This window comes from Etheostoma cragini, chromosome 9 (genome assembly GCF_013103735.1).
Source record: "Etheostoma cragini isolate CJK2018 chromosome 9, CSU_Ecrag_1.0, whole genome shotgun sequence".
NCBI classification, from domain to species: Eukaryota; Metazoa; Chordata; class Actinopteri; order Perciformes; family Percidae; genus Etheostoma; species Etheostoma cragini.
This window is the reverse complement of record NC_048415.1, coordinates 6,268,263-6,285,687: the sequence shown is the minus strand read 5'-3', so window position 1 is coordinate 6,285,687 and position 17,425 is coordinate 6,268,263. Positions and strand designations below refer to the sequence as shown.

General features: G+C 39.4%; 1 protein-coding gene across 4 annotated transcripts in view; it reads right to left on the bottom strand.

Moving 5' to 3' along the window:
- lrp8 (low density lipoprotein receptor-related protein 8, apolipoprotein e receptor) overlaps positions 1–17,425 on the bottom strand; it is a 176,839-nt gene that overhangs the window by 88,401 nt on the left and 71,013 nt on the right. For all 4 annotated transcript variants that reach the window (XM_034881051.1, XM_034881052.1, XM_034881053.1 and 1 more), the window contains exon 3: positions 6,681–6,803. In XM_034881051.1, the coding sequence (XP_034736942.1) occupies positions 6,681–6,803 (123 nt within the window). The remainder of the gene's footprint in view (positions 1–6,680; positions 6,804–17,425) is intronic.

The following is a 17,425-nucleotide window of genomic DNA, read 5'->3' as shown; positions in this document are numbered from 1 at the left end:
ACACACACACACACACACACAGACAATGTCTCTGTCTGAGTAGTGTGCATTGGTTTGATTGCGTTTGTATTACATGTGCATCTCTTTTGATGGCGGGGTCAAAGAATTTCTACCTGATTGAACGAAAGACGCCGGTTAAGAAAAAGAGAGATGCCCAGGGAGAGAGACAGAGAGAGAGAGACAGAGAGAGAGAGCAAGAGAGAGAGCAAGAGAGCGAGCGAGCGAGCGAGAGAGAGAGAGAGAGAGAGGCCACCTGGGAAATTACACCTGCCGCTGCCTCAAGCATGAAATTGAAGCCGTCCGACAATGAAATTCTGGATCTGGATCCTTGCCGTTCATATTCCAAAATAATTAACTAGCACAACCTCCAGCCTCAATGCTATAATACGCTGACCTGCCTATTGTCTCAGCAAACGCAGACAAGGAAAAATCCACATCAGTACACAGGAGCAGGTTAGACAGCTGGCTTCACATAATGTTACACTGAGTATGTTTACATGCATACCAAAATTCCACTATTATTCCGATAATGACAATATTCCAAAATTGATCCACGTCATGTAAACCGCATATTCCGGTTGGATTTTCAGAATAAGGCCTTTTTCTGAATACAGTATTTTTGGATTTAGAAGTGGGATATTCTGGTATTAGTTGGTTTTTTGGAGGCATTCTTTGGACATGTATACAGCGCATTCAGAATATGTGTCTCAATCAGTTTTCTTTTTAAAGCAGTTTACGGTCTCTTGGCGGTTTACGGCTTTTGGTCAGCTCTCTGCGTTTCTGTGATGGCTGTACAGAAACCAGGCAGCCAACGGTTTGCAAAGCTTCAGACGTGATAAGAAGGAGAAATACAGCTCATCATCAAAGACTTGGATATCAACCTGTTTTTGGATATGTGCACACATCATAATCTGACTTTTTCAAGAAGCTGGTTGAAGGAATGAAAGAGAGACCCTGTGTTTGCATGGTCCAACAAGCCCCCACAGCTGGTAAACGTTGAAAAATTCAAATTTTGCATAGCCAACGTTGTATGTAAACAGGAATATTATTGGTATATTCACTTTCATGTTTACATGAATATACTTTCATTTACACAGCTTAGTCGGGAATACCGTCTTTTTCGGAATAAGGGCAAAAAACTGAATGTTATGTGCATGTAATAGTAGTCACCGATATCTTTGTCCAGTGCTGGATGATTAAACATCAGATTTCTCTTTGAGTAAATTACCAGAGTATATTTGGTTGAGTAGTACAATAATTAATTAAATACAGGGACTCATATCAAAGCATTTTTTTCTTTTTAATAAATGGAAATCAAACTGCTTTCCCATCATAGAAGCAGACCCAAAGGCGGGGGGGGGGGGGGGTATCTTAAAGATGCCCTCAGATGGGGACCATGTGTTTCTTGAGATCACTTGACTTCTAAAAGTTTTCCAAAATCTCATTTGTGTTGGTCTTTTTTTTCTCCCTATTATGTTTCGCGATAAGTTTGGAGGCTTTTCAGTATAGCTTTTGTCAGCATGCCTCCAAGTATGAAACATGCCTGAGTAAACTTGTAATGATTCGATTTCTTACAATGATAATACAAGAGTTTTAGGTTATGAATATAAAACATCCTCAAATTAAGAAAAAGCTGAAGTGCTCTTGAACAGTTTTCTCTCTATAGCCAACATTTTTGAGCGTGGCTTTAACAGCCGGGGGACTGAGAAGAGTGTCACATGTTGCTCCAATATGTGGCTGAGTGAGGTTGGCTGAGCGTCTTAATGTTGCAATTCAATAACCTTTATCTACACAGAGACACTTGGGTGGCGAGAAGGGCTCTTTCTTATCCCTGGAGTGTAGATACTATGCTGCAGAGCTGCATGCACACATAAAGATGGAGTTTAAACAATGCTTGAGAGATTCTACGCAGCTCCTCTAATCAGTACTGATTGTCAAACTGCAGGATCTTTCTGATGCCACTCAGAATAAATGGATGCCGACTTTGTAATGTCTAACCCCAGAAAATCAAAGCTTTTGATGTCTGGCACGTGGATTATGAACATGGCCGCCAACAGCCTAGCACATTATGTAAATTCAATTTGAAATTCAATGTGAAAAAATGCAGATGACCAAATGGAAGTCAATGAAAAGTTATTTTTTACAGATAATTATGTTATTCTTTTGCATTTAGTTATCAGGTATAATTTCCTATATTAACAAGCACCCTTAAAATCAAACATTTAGTGGTGAAACAATAATGAGGGTGCTTTTTTTATTTTTATTGAATATTCATTTGACTCACAGCATTTTCTAGTCAATATGACAATATATTAATAATGAATCACATTAGAATATGGATGGGGATGTTTTTTGTTCAGGAGAGAACCATGGAAAATAAGAATGGGTGCTTAACCTCACAGAAATAAAGCGTTGTCTAATTGTCAAATTTATTTTTCACTTGACAATTTTGTTGCCTATTTTTGAAACTGCTTTTAAGACATTTTAACAAGTTCTTGCATTAAATTTTTTTTAAATCTATCAAAATTTGCAAGCTATGAGGGTTTCTTTTCATTTTGAACCTTTTGAGACGGCTTCACGTGTGATAAACAATAAATCAAGTAAACCACATCCAATTCAATATGTGGGCTGTTTGTTGTTGGCTTGTTCAGTTCACATTGTGCGGTTGAAAATGTGCCTGTTTGGAACGGGCTGATTGCTTGGCCTGTGGAATTGCTGCTTGTAGAACTCTTCAAAACCAAATTATACCCCAAAATGCCCCGTATCGGTCATAAGTCAAAGACAGTCCAACGTAGCCCTACTTTGCACATTTTTGTGGGTCCGAGGTGTATTTCACATTGTAGCCTCCAAAGCTCCGCTGCTTTCTTCGACCCTCGGTCCGGCGCTGTGCTCACTGAATGTGCAGTGTGAGAGTGCATAACAGACACACAGACAGACAGACGTTCCTGCAATTTATAGATACATTACAGTCACTTATTTAGTAATCTAGTGACTTCTAATAGGACTTCTAATGAGGCTCCCGCAACTACTACTGAGCGATGATGTCTGCACTTAAGATCGGTGCAGAATACAGTGTATGCAGACACGCACACTCTTTCGTGCATCGCCTGATTGAGCATATTCACCAAAATCCCCTTGAGGCCCAGATTCATTTTCACATGTGTAATTACAGACAGGAACCTGTGTGTGTGTGTGTGTGTGTGTGGTTTCAGAGGCGTCATCGGAGGTCCATAGTTAATCAGCAGTCAACTAGAAGTCTCGGGGATCAGCCCATCGATTTCCACCCAGGGAAATCAATTCAATCAAAGGCATTACTTAAACTGAACACAGATCAGAAAGTGGAGAACACACAGACAGGAAGACCAAGAGACCAGAGAGGAGGATGTGATACAAGGTGGTAGGCTCGTAGAGAGAGGTTCACAGGTTGCAAGGACATAGCAAAGGCAAAAACATAGACGAGTCATTGGCATCTACGGTACATTATGGCAGATTATTGACGGGCATGTTCTCCATAGCCATCATCAAAACACCAAAGGAGGAAAAATCTCTGGAAGAGACTTGTACACTTGTACACCGGAACTATTCCGTAAATGAAAATCATCAATATAGACAAACAATGACATGGTAGAACATTTATACAGGTAGCTATCCCTTTTTATACCTCCTCATGAAAATATGGGATTTACTGATGAAGTGACTTTGTTTGTCAGGAACTGGAATTACCGTAAAATCAATTTATCAATATGTTTTAAAACTGCATATACCTCAATAAAAGAATCTTTTTTATTCTAGTGATACTTTAAATGTCTCACTCAATGCAAATACACTACTGTGTTCTGGTACAAGCATACACACACACACACAGCTTTGAGGATCAATATGGTTGAGAAAGAAAGAGAACTCATTGACCTTGATTGGATATAATGAGACTTAACCACAGGTCCACTTGTCCGATGAAAAGACTTACTTAGTTTGTGATGAATACTAAATACAACCATTGACTCTAGCTTTAAACACACACACACACACACACACACACACACACACACACACACACACACACACACACACACACACACACACACACACACACACACACACACACACACACACACACACACACACACACACACACACACACACACACACACACACACACGTCCTTGGCCTACCCCAATTGGACTTATTGCTTTGAGAATCTTCAAAGGGATCTTTGATCACCTCTTTGAAAATCAAAAAAAGGAGCTGGCCTGTAGATACAGCCATATGGAGAGTTTTGGGGTAAGACCGAAGTGGAAAGCCTGACCACTAGAAGTTCTGTTTTGCTCTGTGACTTGTCTTTGGAGAAAACACTGCATGTGTGTGAGATTATTATGTGACTCCTTATGAAATGCCAGTGAATTGTATGGTCCGTTTGGATTCTACTCTTTCTGCCTGTCTGGTTTCAACTCTGCTGTTTAGGAATGAGATGACAAACTCTGCCAAATGGGTCATTGTGATATAGCAGTAAAGCCCTGCTAAGACAACTACATCCCGCTTTGGGAGTTAAGACAGGTACGGGGTAGCAGATGACATATAAGCCTTGTTAAAGACCAATCAGACGTGGCCCCAGCACAGCTCTTTATACTGCTTTGAGGCATTGGAACTATCAAGGTAAGTGCTACAAGGTATTTTACCTGAATTGCTTCAACAGAAAATTATGATTTTTCTTTTCAATGGCTCCTAGGCTGTGCCAACACAGTTGTCTGAATGTAATGGATGTGCTTTGTTCTTGTCAATCTGGACATCAGCTCCAAAAAAGGTTAGTCCTAGAAATTTGGACTGCTTTGAAAAGGCAACATGAAAATGGATCGACTTAAAAAAAACGCAGAGTTTAAAAACCCAGGGCGCCCGTGTAGCTCACCTGGTGGAGGCGGTGCCCTTATGCAGTGCATCAGTCCTTGACGCAGTGGTTCAGGGTTCAAGTCAAACCTGCGGCCATTTGCTGCATGTCTTCCCCCTCTTCTCCCCCATTCCTGTCTATTAAAGACTGAAATGCCCCAAATGTATCTTAAAAAATGCTGCAAACTGAGTTTTGAAAGCTTGAATATGGATCAAGCTTTCCCACATAGTATGGCACTTTCAGCAGTTTTAATTATTGGGGCACAGTTGCTTCAAAACTCTTGCATACATACATACATACATACATACACACACACACACATACATACACACACATATATATATATATATATATATATATATATATATATATATATATATATATATATATATATATATATATATATATATATATATATATATATATATATATATATATATATATATATATATATATATATATATACACATACATACATATATATATATATATATATATATATATATACACATACATACATAAGCATCCAAACGTCTTCTACTCTTTGCTCTTAAACCCATATTTAAACTTATAGTACCAGTCGTTCAATGCTGCTTAGCACCTCACACTTTATTCTCATCATTAACATCTTTCTGACTTTCATCCTTTAACCCAAGCATGCAAACACACACCTGCTGCGTATAACCTCCCTGCTCCACTTTACGTAGTGAATAGTGCTGCTGATGAAAACAATCCAGAAATCACAGTGGGCAGTGTTCCATTTTTCATAATTATGACAGCAAGAAACTTCCCCACCTGCCAACCTTTGGAACAAGAGTGTAACAGTTAAGGTCAGTTTACAGGTTTTGGTCAATTTCTACATAACAAAACGTAATTATACTGAAAACCCAAGCTTTAAATGTCACTTAAGCTGAAGGATTTCAGTACTGGACAGATGGTCTCCTGGTTGCTAACACTGATTACAAGAAATGTTCAAGACCAAGAGTAATAGACATTGTTCTTTGTAGTGTTTTTAAGCAATAGTGGCTGCTTCGTCGCATTTACACTTGTTTGTCCTACAAAATGGGCAGCAGCAATACACCCTTACTATAAACTGACAAAACACTTTCCATCAATGCTTAAGAAATAATATGTGAACCTGCACACAATGCAAAAAAATGTTGTCAAAATGCACTGCATAACTGACCAACTGAACATTTAATCAACATTTAAATCATTTTTTCCTGTGAGTCAGAGAGAGATTCAGGGGTGAGTAATTATTTCCAAATACCACTTTTTCCCAATTGTGCTCTATAGGAAATAATGAAAGAAGCAGATCTTGTCCACTCTTCCACCCTCCATGGCCTTGATCAAACCATACGGTCTGCGTGTGATGGGGCAGCCCCAAAAAAAAAAATGACTCTGAAAGCAATTTTCTAAAGGCAATGTACAAGAAAGAGGAGATTGGCACAGTGGCTGGAGCACAGCAAAATGTGACACACTAAGACCGCGCAACCTTGGTAGTGCTTTATGGTGGAGGAAATGTGTGTGCGTGTACATGTGTGAGTGGAGGTTAGTTTAAACACAAACGACATGACAAGAATAGTAACATTATGCTGGTGTGTATACATATTTTAGAAAACTCATGTATTTTTGTTAATTTTCATTTCATTAAAAACACACAAGCGTGAATGAACACCAACCCATACAAACACACACACACACTTACACTTTTGAGACATCAAATGTGTGCGTCCTGAACTCTCTGACTTTGTGTTCATGGCATTCTCTCTGTCTGTGGTTGTATTCGTGTACTTACTGCAGATAGCATCAGCCTCGTCTGAACCGTCTGCACACTCCGGTTCGCCATCACAGCGCCACCTAGCAGGGACACACTGTCCATTCTTACAGGCAAAGTCTGTGGTCGCACACGTCTTCTTTGCTGTGGAGACAAAAGACAACACGCCACATTACTATTACTATGACTCAAAGAAGAGTGAAGCAGTAAAGCTACTCTTTACTGGTAATTAATATGAGTAGTGAATAAACTCAATCCCGGTTATAACACAGTGTATATTAGATATTGTAATACATATTTAGTGGGAGCACAGGAAGTGATGTCTGAACACACCTACAGAAACTGCACACACAAACTTACAAGTGATGCAAATGTATGAAAAAGCTTTAAAGCAATAAGTGGTAACATGTCAAAAGTTTGATAAATCCACTTAACAAGGCAACAAGGCTAGGCAATTAAAATTGAAAGATCCAGTGTGGCTAAAAAGTCTTCAGTTTCCTGCTGAATCCATTCTACATTTAGACAAACATTGTTTAAATTATTTTCCTAAGGACCTGATTTATTGATCATTTCAGTTGTATAGGTAGTTAAATTTATGTTTAAAATGGGACTCATTTAGAATTTAAGTTTCATAAAGTTGGTGTGGCAATGTCAAAATATTACATTTGCCAACCCGGAACCCGATTTAAAGTATTATCTGAGGAATAAATCCAGTAGTCCCTGATTTTCACCAATTGCGGAACGGTCGCGGATCGGCTCTGCTGCATGTCGGCTCCGTGCTCCGCCATCCGTTAATACCCGCAAGGTCTGGATTTGTTGTAGAGCTTAAGTCACAATGACCCATGAGATCTCACAAATTCATGTATGATAGCACAATATAACTGGATGTAGTTTCTATAAACAGATCCACAAAACCTCTGACCTGTTGACTACAGGAATGCCCATTATGACATTTTCAAGGTGTCGTTCAGGGAAATATGATCTGCCATGAGCACGGAGTATTTTATTTTGAAAATTAACTGGATGTTCTGGAGCTGAACCAAAGCTGTTCCACAAATGTTGGAAATCAGGCATAAAAGAGCTTACTGGGACATCTCACATGTAACTCAGAGTCCTCAGGTTGCCTGCCTTAACTGGTTCAGAGGTTTTGCTCCATTTCAACCATCCCATGATCCACCTTCAGGGTCCGGCCTGGTCTTTGCAGAACTGGCTCTGGCTATTAGTTTATCTGATACCCTATAGACTCCAAAGTGTTTTGTGCAGTTGCTTTCTCCAAGCAGGGGGAAAATTTAAGCACTTGATTCTGTCACGGGCCTAAGCAAAAAAAATCCCTCTCTTTTGACAGTGAGAGCCACAGAACAAGAGAAAGCACTCGCTTTCCGTGTTAGCAATGCCTTGTCTCGCCATGATGAAATATAATGTACTATGAAGGGGGCTGACAATTGGCATGAAAGTGTGTGTATGTGTGCATGAAAAAGTAACAGTGACTGCTAGTGTTCCATTTTCTTTAATGTGAGCCTGGTGTTAAACCACCTAATCGACCCTCTGTGTGAACCAGCTGAAAAATGTAGGTTGGCAGAGTGCTAGGCTAAAGCATGTAGCATGGGCAATGATACTCTATGGACAAACTGTATAGTTAGCTCAATTATATGATTCCTACTCAAGATCACCATTTTAAAGTTGAATTTTGAAAGTTGAAAAATAACAAATACGAAATCAAGAAAAAGACAAGGAATTACCAAAGGCCAATTATTCCCTGGATGATAGCTGAACAGTATAGAGAGCACTTATTTTCCAAACAACTTGTCAAGTCAAATTCAAAAAAATCCTTTTGTTTTAATGAGGTTTGGTTTGAATAGCAAAAGCTTAAAAAGAAGCTCTTTATAACAAAGGAATGGTCTTCCCATTTGAGGAATTAAACAAAAAAACAAATATCCCACTAACAACGTATTTGAATATTGATTCAATGTTTGATGTCCTATGGTGTGAGGTAAAAGTCGGCGTTATGACTGATGGCACAAGTGTGATTCACAATAATAAAGTAGTGGAACTGACGGCATCTGTGGGGACTAATGCTTTCTATATGTATGTATTATGTGGATGGCAGACAATGTATAGCAGATTGAAGAAAGGATAGAGACAACCACAAATTCACGAGTGCAGAGTATTGATTCTAAGTAGAGAAAAGGAGAGAGAGAGAGAGAGAGATAAAAAGTGAGTCTTAAAGACATAAGAGGGATGAGATTGAAGAAGGTGTAGGCCTAGAATACATGAAAAACACGTCCCGAGGGATCACAGAGTGGTCTGAGCCAAAGACAAAATGTAAATAGAAAAAGGGGAGAGAAGAGGGAATAGGGGTACAGAAACGAAAGACAAGAGGACATTGAGGAGGGATCTAGTGTAATGGCATCCGTCTTCACATAGGACTGAATTAATCCTTTTCCTTCCTAGCATTGTTTTAGCATAAATCCCATCTCTTTCGGTCCACCCTCTGGGATTTTTTCATCATTCCCTCCATCTCTGCCTACAGCCTGAACAGAGCGAGCTGTAGCCGCACACAGAGCATACACTGGGCAATATAATTCACAATACTACTGTAGATCAAAACGAAGATGATATAAGACACCTACAAATAATAGCTATTCTTTGCCTTTATATCATGTTTCCTATCACTGGTCATCCTAATCTTCAAAAGTTTGTTTAATTCAAGGGGACATTCAAGGGGATTAATTAAAATGCAGAAGCCAGCTAACAATTTTTTTTACAACCCTTTCCTTAAGTCACAAGTTTTATATCTTAAGGACAAAAGGGAACCACTGCGAGTACCTGCCAGAAGTGGACATAAAAAAAGACAAAAAAACATACAGAACTGGCATTGTCATAATGAAGACTTTAGTTCGAAAATGACGTCCCCCACTATAAGTAAAAAAGTACGCATTATGGTAAACTATTATCATCCATCTTGAAATGTGAGAATTATCTTCATCAGAGTGCGGCCATTTGGGGTTGTATGCATGGGGATATCCCCACAGATGACTTTAGAAGGAAAGTGTTCATAAAATAGGAACTGATTACATTGTCTACTCAGTTCTTTATAGCTATTCCACAGTCTTTAATTAAAACAAAGGGTGACCGTGCCCTCTCCGTTGTGGCCCTGAGACTCTGAGACAAACTTCATATTCGGCCCTCCTCTACTGCCGAGGTCTTTAAGTCTCGTCTTAAAACACATTTTTAATTTTTGGCGGATGTAGGGAGATTTGTATAGAAAACTGTTGTTTGTATGATGTTCATTGTATCTCTATTTTTATTGTCTACCTTTATTTTTTATAACATAACACTCCAAAAAAGACTTTGTTCAGGCTAGGTTGGTTTAGAATGTGCTCTATAAATAACCTAAATTCTCTCTCTCCCCACAAACATACATACATACACACATGCATACATGCATATACACACATATTTTATATATATATATATATATATATATATATATATATATACATATACACACACACACACACACACAATATATAAAGAGAGAGAGAGAGAGTCAAATTTAAAATATGTGGACATTCATACCTCACATTAAAACAAATGTGTAAAGACATCAGCACATTGAGAAATGAAGATTTTACCATGCCTCTCAAAAGTTGCTGATGCACACACAAACGGCTGCTTACATTTACATTCTGATGCACCAAACCTGTCATATTCGACTCATCCATATGGAACAGCCTAAACCTGCCTTATGAGGTTTGAGAGTCAATGTGCGGGAGACAAACACTAGGCCACCCCTCCCCAGATTTGAAGCGTTATGTTAGTTTATACATCTATTTCCAGATGGAAAAAGTGATTAATATTTATGGAAACCCGCACACAGACCAGAAGAGCTCAAACTTCTGCTCAGGTGATTTCCTCCACATTCTTGAGTCGTCACTAACTTTTGTACATTTTTAAATTGCACAGTCACATTCTCATATCTTATACATCGTTCTGCTTTTTGAGCAACAAATGCAATGACATTAATTTCTGTTTAGATTTATTATGTTAATATACTTTACTGATTGGAGGTCGCAAATATAGCTAAAAGGCTGATGTAATACATGAAAAGAAACACAGGAAGTTAAAAATAGACTGTGTTTAGGATGTACACATCATAGATGTGTAAAACTTAAACATCAGCACCTGCTTCATTTAGCCACATACAAATGTTGGGTAACATGATGGATGATCAGTCCTGTGATGTTCTATATATTATACCTTTATAGGGCCATGCAAGGCCAGACCATTAAAATAATGCCCATTACAGAGCAGGATAGGGTGACCATGTGGGCACAGTACACTTAAAAGGTGCGAGGACTGTCTCTATAGACATTGATGGTGTGTTAATCTTCCACTGACATTCAACTAATGTCACGCTCTGTAGACCCCCGTGATCAATGAGTGACTTAGCTGACCCACTCATGTTCATATGACCCACACACACACACACACACAAACACACACACACACACACACACACACACACACCTCTTAGGATTCTTCACCACATCCTCTTGACGACATGATTTGGGACACTAGTGTTCGACCTGGGAACAGGTGAAGGTCAGCGTCTTCCTTGAAGTCATTCAATTTACACACCTCATTACACACACACACAAACACACACAGAGTAAAAGGGAAATGGAAATAAAACATCTGACAGTACAATAATAGCTAAGGGAACACCTTGTTGCCTCTAATTAGGATTTGTTGACTGCAGTGCCTGAAATGTTGATTTGCTCCAATAACAAAGGTCTGAAAAAGACAACCGACGCGGTAGTGAGATTATTTACCAGCCTTCATTCAGTGACGGTGACACCTGCTTAAGTTCCAAGTGCAGGAGAACGAAGCTAGCATGCTTTGTTCACGAGCCTTTAAATTGGGAAAACAGTATTTTGGGATGCAGATGTTGCAGATTTTAGGGTAGTTTGAGTTGTCTCTTTGGTTTCCTTTTGACAGTCTAAGGGTGGGTTCAGATGCAGTGGGAAGTCGTCTTGCTGTATTCAAGCAAACTGCTGGAGTGTTGTGTTTTTACAGTCTGTGTTATCGTCCACCAATTGTAAAAAGTAGAGATATTAGCTGTAACAACAGACACCAGCTGGTTTTGTGCAGGGTGCCTCTGTACAGTATTAAGTGTGCAAGTGACTGGTCATACAGAGAATCGTCATTAGTAAACATTTCCCTTGCGTACCAGGAAGTTCCAGCAGGTAATCTGTACATGTATATTTAAAGTCATACTTTTAACTTTTAACAGCCACAAACTATTCAGTTGAAATGTTGTCAACTAACATTTCAACTTGAGCATACAGTATGTGTCTCGAAGAACAACATTTGTTTAACCTCTGCCCGTGTCTTTGACCTTGTATTGCCTCTGCCTTTATTTGTTGGCACTCCGCTATTGGGAAAAATTATTTGCAAAGAAACCCTTAAATTATAAAACGTTTCGGTTTGCTACATATTTAATTTGAAGCCAAACCCTAGCAAATCAACTCCGGCCCTACTTCTACCGGTTAACAACCCAGATACATTTGGTTTTAAAATAACCTAACCTAAGAATTCAGCACACTACCAAGAAGAAACACGGAGGAAAGCCCAAACTGACCAAGTCTAATCTGTGTCCATGAAATCTGGAGAAAAGCCAGAGAAAATGCTGCGGTAACCACGTCACACTGCTCAGGTATTCCATTACTTTGATTCTGATCAAAGTGTGTTGAGCAATTCACAGGTAATAGAAAAGTCCATTTAAATAACCAAAATTAAACTATATTCAGCTGACAGAAATAGACAAAGACCTTCATGTTTCACACTGTTGCTGCAGTAACCCCTGGAAAGATTAAAAGCCTGGTTTATGCTGAATAAAGATAGGCTGTAATAACTAAGGATTATGAAAACTGGTTTCAGCCTCATTCTTTTCAGTTGGAGTTAACTTCCCGCTCATTGTAAAGACTTGTATTGACATCCCTCATTATTTTGCAAATTACATGAAAGTCTACATGGCACACAATATAATATTTCTTCTAATATACTTCTTATTGTACAAAAGAGTGTAGTACAAGAGTGTAGTACGCACACACACACACACACATCTGGAAAACACTGTACAGTAAAAGACAAACAGCAGAGAAAAGAAATACAATGTACGAAATACATTGCACGCTATGTCTACGGCTGTACACAAGTCTCAAGGAAGACCCAGTAAGGAGCGAGCAAGTAACAAGCAAGCAATGGGAGAAAAATGAGAAAAGAAAAAAAGAGAGCTAGAGAGAATGGAGAAAGAATAAGTGTGGGAGAACGAGGAGAGGAAATGGATGTTCCTCCAGATTGTTGTGATCGGCTAAAGAGCTAAAGAACGCACCGTGTCAGTAAAGGGAAAGAGGCCGTTAATCAGCGAGCAGAGGTCGTACAACAACTCTGAGGGAGTGGATAATTCTCCACAAATCGTGTGTGTTGGTGTATGTGTGAGCGAGTGAGCGAGACAGAGAGAGGGATGGGGTAAAGTATAGTATTGGTCTTTTAGGAGATTTAAGTCTTGTCCGGTTTCCTATTAATCCACTGGAGACAGAAAGATATCGAGGAGCAGGCAAAGAAATTGTTGAAAAATAATCAACACATGAACCAATGACTGATTGAAAATAAAAGGGAAACTCAAAGGGCAGCTTAACATTTATAACTGCCAAATACAAAGTTTCCCAAACTAGTAAAAACCTATAATGACTCAACTCTGTGGCTAGAAATGCCATTAAGTATATGTTCAATATTATCAGAGAGGAATTAATAAATACTGTAAGTGTTTATCATTGGGAGTAAAGTCCACTTGGCCAACAATTTTAAATTTGAATGCACATGCTCACAGGCGTGTGCGAGTGTACGCGGCTGTGCGAGTCAGATGCACACACTACAAAGGCCGTAGATGTGAAGAGAACTCATGGACCTTCAATCCAGACAGCAGACCAGATCAAATACACTGTACATTACGCTCCTCACAGCACATCAAATGCCACCTATCAGTTCAAAGAAGCTTGTTATCATTTCACGATCTCCCTCTCCAGACTTTTGAGGGGAAAAAAGCAAGTAAATCATTGAATTGTGGGGGGGGGGGGGGGTTCAAAGGGTACCACCAGAGATGAGTACAGAGAACTGGGTGACAGTTGCGTCATGTGGGAAAGGAGGATTCACCTGAAGATCATAGTGGCGAAGATGAAAGAGATGGAGAACAACTTCAGAAAAGTGAGATACTTTTCACTCACATATGTTTTCATTGGGACCTTCAGACAGGCTAGAGGGTAAGCAAAAACAGACGTGACTACGTCTAGATGTTGAGGAAGTACATACCATCAAGTTTCTTGTGGTGAGTGCAACTTGTTGTGCTGGATAGGGAACTAATAGAAGGGAATGCAAACAGACAAGGTATTGTTTCCAGCGCTTACCAACGCTGGGTTTGTCCGTACTGACGTATTGCCTAGTTGGTGGGGGACTAGATGACAACTTTACCGTGGACATGATACAGTACACTTTATACACTGTATGCTATTCACTTCACATATTGCAGTTGTAATGTTTGTTTAATACATTTTGATTCACATTCTTAATATGAATAACATAAAACCCCAATGTTATCGTACATTATTCATTGCTTGGACAACACCATTTCTCTCTGGGACCAATGAAGTAGTCTATCCCTTTCTAACCACTTAAAGAAATCTTTGGCGAGCAGGTGTTGTCCTGCGTTTGAGAAATAAATAGTTTATGAAGCAAAACAGAACAAAGCAAACACCACGCAGCAGTACTACCTATAGGACACCCATTCACAAGTGCCAATTTCTTAAATGGAATAAAATATAATAAAAGTTCAAAAAGACACTTTGCTTGTCAGCTCTTATATTACTACTTCACAAATCTCTCTCCTGTTTCAGTCTGTTTTACCTCTGGAACCATTTACTCATTTCAAGAAAACCGATCGCACCAGCTTCTTGGTCTTCTCAGCTTTCAGAGAAATGTGAAGAGCCTTTGTATGACTCAGTTGGGGGATTAACATTATTAGGAGCTGAGACAGAGAGAGGTTGTGGTGCAAAGTAACGCTATATGTTTTACATTATTAAAGTAAGAACATGACAAAAACAACATTATAGAATTGCACAAAATGTGTACATACACACAAAGGATCAGCAGAGGAAACACTTTAAACACCCGGTTTATCCTGCAACCTGCTCTCTCTTTGCTCACACTGGCAAGAATAATTGAAGACCAACCGTGTTTGCCAGACACCTTTACCAAACATTGTAGGTCTTAAATGACTGCCTAATTTCTGTTTGTCCTAGAGGACATTTCCTTCTTCTGTTACCTGAGTGATGTATCAAATGTGTCTGCGGTGCATCACTGTCAAACCAGCCGGATCACAAATACTTTGATTTAAAGATACAGTGTTATAGAATCCAATTCAAAAAAAGCTCTGACCGATACCAACGACGTGGCCAATTAAGGTGTTTCTAGTCTATATCCTCAACGTTCCACTTCCAGGATTGCTCAGGTGCTGCAGGAAATTCTGCCGGATGCATGTCTTTTCCCAGATGCCCGTTTCTTTCCGCTTTCTTTGTGTTGGAATTTTAAACTCCGGTGGATTCATGAAGACTACGGTTAACTGCTCAACAAATGTTTGCAGGGTAAATCCAGACAGCTAGCTAGACTATCTGTCCAATCAGAGTTTTTCTGTTGCGCGACTAAAACAACTTTTGAATATACACGTTCCATGGTGGAAGAGGGTCTGGCAAAGCTAGAATATGGTGTTTCCCAAACACTGAGAAAAGAACAATCAATCCAGGGATGTTAAACCAGTGTCTTCTTGACTCTATGTTGGTCCTAGATCGATGGATTTCAACTCTCAGAATGACGATGTCTGCATCAGCGGCATACCAAAGCCTAACTCCCAATTTCCACCGGTTGTGGAACGGCTGCGGATCCGCTCCGAACGACGGTGGAGTCATTAGGTTTTCATTTAAATCAATGTGTAAAAACTGGCACTAAGTTGTTCCCCCTCTACTCCGCTGCATGGAATCAAACTGTTGTTTCTTTTGTGCTTCTCTTCTACATGAATTTGTGAGATTTCATGGGTCCTCGTGACTTCAGCTGTCGGTCATGGCCGCAGCCATTCTGCAAAAAATCCAGACCAGGTGGTTTATTGACGGACAGTGGAGCACAGAGCTGACACGCAGCGGAGCCAATCCACAGCAGTTCTGCAACTGGTGGAAATTAGGAGTAAGACCACCCAAATCCTGTCCCATCCTGGGTCCCCGATCCTTGTTCACCCTTACATAAGCAGGGCATTACAGCTCAGCAAAGCAGCTTAGAAGTGGAGGGGAACAAGCATGACAAAAGAAATGAGAAAAAAAGAAGAAGAGAAAGAAATAAAAGGAGAAAGAAACAAAGATACAGGGCAACGGTGATGATTAAATAACAGAAACAGAAACCAATCAGACAACAGGTAGAATTTGCTTGTCAGGAGATGAAAAGTATCAGCCTCTCTTGTATTCCCCTTTTATGTTATTGCTCTCAATAAATCTCTCATATAATCACTCTTTCTTTTCATTCTCTTATCCAACATTGTGCCCCCACCAACACCTCTGTTAATTATTTAATTGATCAATCAAGGAAACGTAATAGCAACAAATGCAATCATTCCTATCCCCGACACTCAAATAGCTGTAATTATTAGAGCTTACAGTCCACCATCTTCACACGTACTTCAGAAATTCCTGTGATAAAAATGTAATTAAAAAAAAAAAAAGTATGCCGTGTGCCCCGGAGGCTCATAGATAACTCTTTAGATTACAAACGTGAGTGTATTTGTTGTTCTGAGGGTGAGTGGATATCTTGTCAGAGAGATCAGAGAGCAGTCGCTTTGTGTGCCGCGCTACAGAGACTGCTAATTAAGCAGCAGCACAAAAGGTGCCATTGTGGGAGCACATGGAGAGGGAGATACAAACAAGACCAGGCCTTTTTTAGTTTTTACAACATAAAGCCTATCGGTCTTTCAAATAATACCGCCAGACAGCAAAATGCTCTGAGCGGCGATGCAGTCCAGGTAGTCACATCCTACTGACCATGTGTACTGTATCAAAAGAAAATCTGAGCTTTGTAAGCAAGTTATAGTGTTCGGAATGGGCGGACTGCAAAGTAATGATGCACATTTCCATATAAATAACTGTCGGTTTCTGCAACTCTACTCAACGTACCAAGTTCAGTTCATTTGCCGACATTGCACTCACTGTTCAATGGGATATGTGCAAAGTTGTGCTTTTTGCACTACTGCACATCAACAGAAAATCCAAACCAAATGTGACAGGACTAAACTATTTGATCAAACGTCTGTACAAACATAAGGAGCAGAAACACCACAGAAACAAGCTATTTAGAAAGACCACTTGGCACTGTAAGATATATACAAACATATACATATAAGCTGTTAAAGTATTGTAAATTCTATTTTATTTTGTTGTATTCAGATTTACAAAGTTGTATTTATTTGTATACAAGTGATTGTAAAGATGCAAAACACTGTGGATGCATTATAGTATTTAAATATGTGTTTGAACAACTGTAACAACAGTGTCGGTTATTACAAATGTGACAAATTTCTTGACTCACAATAGAATAAATCCCTCTCCGGGGAACCATCACCTTATCGTGGTGGAGAGGTTTGTGTGTCCCTATGAACCTGAGGGCTGTGT